Source organism: Penicillium verrucosum (assembly GCF_028828655.1).
Source record: "Penicillium verrucosum strain IBT 35672 chromosome Unknown utg000001l_segment0_segment0, whole genome shotgun sequence".
In the NCBI taxonomy this organism is placed as follows: domain Eukaryota; kingdom Fungi; phylum Ascomycota; class Eurotiomycetes; order Eurotiales; family Aspergillaceae; genus Penicillium; species Penicillium verrucosum.
This window is the reverse complement of record NW_026643210.1, coordinates 15,326,019-15,332,018: the sequence shown is the minus strand read 5'-3', so window position 1 is coordinate 15,332,018 and position 6,000 is coordinate 15,326,019. Positions and strand designations below refer to the sequence as shown.

The 6,000-nt window shown below is 46.1% G+C and overlaps 3 protein-coding genes across 3 annotated transcripts; all 3 read right to left on the bottom strand.

The window, feature by feature from the left end:
• Positions 1-192: 192 nt before the first annotated feature.
• Positions 193-2,464, bottom strand: N7516_005657 (uncharacterized protein; the record flags this gene model as incomplete). Its single annotated transcript, XM_057218377.1, has 3 exons — positions 193-368; positions 2,165-2,224; positions 2,317-2,464. Coding segments are annotated over 3 exons (384 nt in total), but the record flags the coding sequence as incomplete, so codon positions are not given.
• Positions 2,465-3,396: 932 nt separating this feature from the next.
• On the bottom strand, positions 3,397-3,622 carry N7516_005656 (Galactose oxidase/kelch beta-propeller; the record flags this gene model as incomplete). The annotated part of the gene is made up of 2 exons (XM_057218376.1): positions 3,397-3,540; positions 3,569-3,622. The coding sequence occupies 2 exons, from the start codon at positions 3,620-3,622 to the stop codon at positions 3,397-3,399; spliced, it is 198 nt and encodes a 65-aa protein (XP_057080259.1).
• A 60-nt stretch (positions 3,623-3,682) lies between these two features.
• Positions 3,683-4,194, bottom strand: N7516_005655 (uncharacterized protein; the record flags this gene model as incomplete). The annotated part of the gene is given in 3 exon segments (XM_057218375.1): positions 3,683-3,818; positions 3,835-3,918; positions 3,956-4,194. 3 exon segments carry the CDS (start codon positions 4,192-4,194, stop codon positions 3,683-3,685), a joined length of 459 nt encoding a protein of 152 aa, XP_057080258.1.
• Positions 4,195-6,000: the final 1,806 nt, after the last annotated feature.

Below are 6,000 nucleotides of genomic sequence, written 5' to 3'. Positions count from 1 at the left end.
CGCAGCGCAGAACAAAAAAGAAGTGGAATGCCCCACCTACTCTCAGCTTGAACTTATCTGTCGACCAATTTCTGTCCTTCCATTTTCTCCAAAGATCTTGAAATCATTTTGTCCAAGAAGCCCACTTTTTCAAAATTCGTACTAGGGTGTGAGTTTTCCCAGCTACAGTCAAATTGGCAATATGAACTCACCTCCTGTTTCTTGTTCAAAGTAGCGTTTGGCCTCAACAAGGTATTTGAGGATCCAGGCATATACCCTCACAACGGCCTCCTCGAGAACTGCTCCCGAGGCAGCTGAACCTTTTTGGGGAGTAAATCTGCTCGATGATTCTGCCACCGTGCCGTCATTCTGGCGATTCTTTCGGCCCCCTGTACAACGAAATCAAATTTGCTGAAATCGTTGATAGATATCTGAAGGAAAATACTTTTGCCGCAGGGGGTAAGGGAGAATGGGCCAGGGGTTCGCGAGAGAACACTTGGTTTGCCCCTTTTTTTTTGGCGTTCCATTTTTTTTTGTTTAAGCCAGGAAGGACTTGAGTTATTTTTTTTATTCCTTTCCACGAGGGTGTTTGTTTTCTTTGTTTTGTGGCGCGTTTTTTTTTTTCTTCTCCCCGTTGACTACACCACAGCCCTATAATGTGTCACGCTCGTTTTGGGGATTTCCCCCCTGGCTTTGTCCTGTTTCAAGAGCACACAATTCCTGATCTGTGTTACTAGGGGGGGTGGGGGTGTCAAAGGGGACTGAAGTCTCCCGTGTGGTTGGTTTGTGGGAGGTGGCCCGAAGCCCGGATATTTAAATTAAAATTAGAAAAAGGAATCCAAAAAGGGCCCAAGGTGCTTCCTTTTTAGTTATTGATGGCTCCGCATATATTTATGGGGTTTGTTGATATGGGGGAGCTGTCGAACATGAAGACCAACATGCCGGATTTTTATTAATCTATTTCCTTCCCCTCCTTCTTTCTCAATTGGTTACTATTTTATTATTTATCTTTCTTTGTTAGAAGGGTAAGCGGCAGTGTTAGGACGTTAAAACTTTTCCGTAACGTATTTACATACAAGTTGGTTCATCATAACTATGTACCTGAGTACCTTGGTACCTCAGAATTGAATTCGATGGATCCACTTTGAGTCCTAGGCACGACTCTCTCTGGCAGTATAGATAACTATACCTCCTACCTAGGTAGGTACCTACAACGTAAGTAGGACGTGACAATCAGCTAGAGATAAAGGTTTATTTGGCCCTTTGCCAGGCCGATGTTACTCCGACCGGCTGGCGTAATGCAAGTCGTGGTTGTTGTTCTTATCGGACAATGCAACATGGAAAAGACTGACTACTCACTACTCGGCTTCGAACAGCATAAAATTCAACAGACAAAAAAAATGGGTTTTTAAGATAGTTGGTTAAAATGATAAAAGTTGTTACTTTATTATACAATAAAACTACGAAGGGAATTATAAATAATAATATATATAATCCCACAATAAACTATGAGCTTTTGTTTATATTCCGATTTCTACTAGTATATATTATGCTTAGGTTAACCGAGGTTATACATTCTAGATCTATATGCCTCTAAACGTCCGATAGATCTACTTTAAGTCGTACGACTCTCTCTAGTAGTATAAAACAGTCCCTTTTTTTATATACGTCGCCCTCGGCGTACTCTATGATCCTTTCTTTCTATAAGTATGTTTTTTTTTTTATTCGATAGAGTTTAAACCCAAGTCCTATAAGTATCTGAAGAGCTTAGCAAATTGAGACTTTTTGCAGATCTGCTGTTATATTATAATTGATGTCAATACCCCGGAAAGGGATCCAAGGGTTTGTCTTAGGCAGCTTCCTCGAGCTCAGTGTTCAACGATTTCTCTCCCCATATAAGGGCCTGTGGCCTCGGAGGTATTAGTTTCTGCTGTGGTTAGTACAAATAAATATGTGAATCATAATTTATATCGCTCACCAATATAACAGACTAGCGCATGTTTTTACCTTGACCCTATAACTGATAAAGGCTTTGTATAATCCTTGACCCAGAAATAAGACTACGGCAAATACATAGTTCAAGCTCGAGATTTTAGGTAACTTGTCAGATTCGAATTATAGCTGTAAAAACACCAACACTGTATTTACGTCAGTTGTATAAACTTTCCCGAGTCTTCAAATATACCGGGTTCACGCCAAAACCACTTTCTAACCAGCAGCTCAATTCTCATGAACGATCCAACGTCTGTATAAGTCAGTTAGTCTCGACACGCAAAGTTGGCAACAAGGGTTGGGTAATTCATGCTCATTTCTGTTCATCCATCTCGGCTCAGCGACTCCTCCGTGTTGGCTGGATAGTCTTCGTGTTGTCAAGCCAATCATCATAATTTTCCTTGGCAATGCTAGGCACGCCATCACGGTCCATAACAAACAGCATCCAGTATCCGGGAATCAGGATACCCGAGTCCTTGGGCAGGGTAGCCATGTAGGTATTTCAGAAGATTGAGGTAGGATAAATTATGAAGTGGAATGCGGCGTTGATCAGTGTTGGCCCGGTGTGAGTGTTGGTTCCCAAACGGATCAAAGGCTTTCTTGATCACGGGCCCGGATATCTGGAATCTCAGAGTGCTGCCCACGGAGAGCATAATCTTTCAAGCCTGAAATAATCTCTGGACGGGGACAGGGCTCGCCCGAGGCAGTAAGGAGGTAGGGGATGTAAAGATCTGGCCATCATAGTGGTTGGCCGTGCGGTTACCACAAGAGCCCGCCTGCATTCAATACTCGAGCATCTGGGAGAGAATTGACACAGTGTAGTATACTCTGCCCAACATTGTTCTGCCTCATCTTGGTGAAAGTGTCAGTTTCAGGATCATAGATTTCAGGAATAAATTGAACATTTTCCTCGTTAAACGCAATGCCGAACTGCACAGCCACCAAAGTCGCGACCTTTCAATCCAGGAGAACGACCGACGAGTATGGAACACGCGCTCATAGTGCATAGTGCCTCGTCCGGCCGGTTTAACGCCGTCGGCGGCTGGTTTTAAGTTCGCCGATGGTAATAATGTGGGCGGCGTTTGAAGACCATGATTTACATCATAATCCAGAACCACCGAGAGTGAGAATCTTTTCCCTTAACGGCATCGAACACTGGCTGCGTTGCCCGACATAGAATCCCTCATCGTCCATGCGACGTCCTGCTGCCTTAGTAGTTCCATTGGCATGAGCAGCGTACCCGGTTCCTTATTTTTGCTAGGCCCAGCTTGGAAAACACTCAGATCCTTCCAGCCAGAAAGAGCCAGCCATGGTTGTCCGCTCGCCAGGGACCTTCCATATCCTCCCGTCAGCATGTTATGGACTTTAGCGTCAGGAAGCATGGTCCAGTTTCCCAGTATGAGGTCATAAACTTCGGCATCCTTCTCAACGTTCGAAGCTCAGCCCCAGAACCTCCAATGACGAAGACGCGTCCATCGGAGAGAGTTGTAAGAGGCCTGGTATCACACGACGGAGTTGCATTTCGCTTGCGCGAACCCACTCATCATTGGTAGAATCATAGAGACTAGTCTCAAGGCATCAGGTTGCCACCGGTCACGACCATCCTTCCGGTGCTGTCACCTATGAGAAATTCCTGGGCAGAACATGTCATGGTGGGTGTTGGTGACAGTGCCTTGGTGACCTCGCCAGTCAATGGGTTCCGCACATCAGGTCACCAACAGTCTTTCCTCAAGGGTCGAATGGAATAGGTCATCGGCCCACGGGGATAAAGAGCAAGCATGCCAGATCCCTCCTGAGCACCGGGAGACAGAGCACAATTGGGAAATCCAGAGTTGGCCCCCAGACACCTAGAGCAGGGGTTACGAGGAATGGTGTAGCAGAGTTCCATAGATGTTCAGTTCAGCGATACCGATCCAGGGATTTTCTTTATCGGCATCGGTAGTGATTCTGAGAGTAACAGGTAGATGATGGCTCGAACACAGACATTCGCTGTCTGTTTGTAATGGGCCACATTCCATATGCGACAGGCCCGGTCCAAGTTTCATGATCTTCGCTGACCCAGATCTTGTGCTGGGTAATGAGACCTTCGGTATCCGTATCAGTTGGAGGAAGGACAACAACGGCGCCCACCTTGGTACCACGCCCCAAGATCGACAATGAAAGTGTGTCCCTTGTCGGAGGGTCGCTTGTGCCAGGCAGTATCGCTCTTGCCATCGATCGCATTTTTGCATGGGAAGTCAGCAGCGGAGCTACTGCATGATCAGGGTCCAGTCTTGGCGAGGGATTCGTTGACCTTGGTAAGGAGGAGATTCATCTTTGAATTCCGGTACAAAGGAAGGGTTGTCGGATTTGCCACCAGCCAGAAACACGCTCTCCTCTCATAGCTTGGTGCATGTATTCGGCCCATACCATTGACTCACACCAATGCGACCCCCAAGGGAGGTAGCCCAGCCCATTGAAGCTTCATGATGGGCGAAATTGATCGAAGAGCAAAAGGAATGTGAAAGACGAGGAGGGAAAAAAAAGCTCACTTCACCTGTAGGAAAAGAAACCCTTGACGTGACTGGGGGCACATACATATAAGTATGCTACTCGGCATTCTCCATCTGGGGCAGAGCTCTACTCCCATTTCAGAACCAAGGGATTTTCTGCACAGGGTAATTAGCGATAGCCTTTTGCCAATAGTACAACATACGTGGACTATGACATTTTCACTGGATCTCTCGAGGGTCAGGTGGGGGTGGTTTCCACCAGTCAAGTGTCATATCGGCATTGTTGAAGATCGAGATGAGGGATAAGACGTCAGTGGGTGTCTGGGCCCCACCTTGCGTAGTGCGACGTGACTGGGTCCTCCTTTTTAGATCGGTGAAAGGTTCCCAAACATCCAGACCCGATCGGCGATGCTCGGTGACAAGTCAATGATCGGCGTTCTCCAGCGGAAACTCGGCATGCAAGACTCACTCCGAGCTAGATATGAAGTTACCTATGTTGTATGCAGTTCAGCTGTGTGAGATTAGTTATTCCTACCCTGTATGTTACAGGTGGGGCTTCCAAGGTTGTACAACATACGAGTCAAAACGTTTGCAAAATTAGGTACTAACTACATGTCGATTATGAGGAGGAACCACAAATACAGAGTACTCCATACAAGAGTCGATAGTTCGTGCTAGCGGGCATAGGGTGGAGTCGGCCCGCTTCACCTGAGACATCCATGGATTGATTAAGCGCTAAGCTTCCAAGAGTTACTCCCGAAGAACCTTGGAAGTTGTCTTTCACGTAGTTGGAAGTCCATTTCAACTGAGTCTGGTGTTATTCTTTACAGATGTAGGTTACATGTGTCCCCTCCTCGCAGAAATGAGTTCAAAATGCAGTAACATTATGTGGGTCGAGTGGAAAGCTGAAAGCTGTCAGCTCCACATCCCTCAACTTCGTCATTTTCCATTTTCTTGCGATTTATTTCAAACTGTTGGGTTAACATACCCTGTATACGATATTAAGCCATACCTAAACAATTGACCCGCCATGACTTGTTACATGCTCTATAATCGACTAAAATGTCGCTCATTTAGATGCAGCTAAGTATATTGCAGCTGAAGCCTACATATGTATGTACTCCGCATGGGGTAGAGATCTGTACGACGTACATCGATGTACATCTTAAATTGCCAAATATAGATATTCCGAGACCTCCACCCCCTCCAGCCAGGACGTGTGCTATGTCATGGACAGGTACTCAATGCTAGCCCGCAGGAACTGTGATGTTCGAGATAGGTATAATATCTATTGTCTCATTTGCTCGAAGGACTGACCCACCCCGCCAAATGTGACTGGAAATGTAGGCTATGTTGATCTCCGTACTGTCAGTAGAGATGCGACGCCCTATTATCATCTCCGAATTAGGAATACATGCGATCAATGACCTGTGGGGCTGATTCGTTCTGCAAGCTCAAGTCAATGTTGTATTCGAGGCGTAATATGGATTATGCCAGCATTCCCCTTCTCGCCCCAGAGATGCCCGTACGTTCTCGA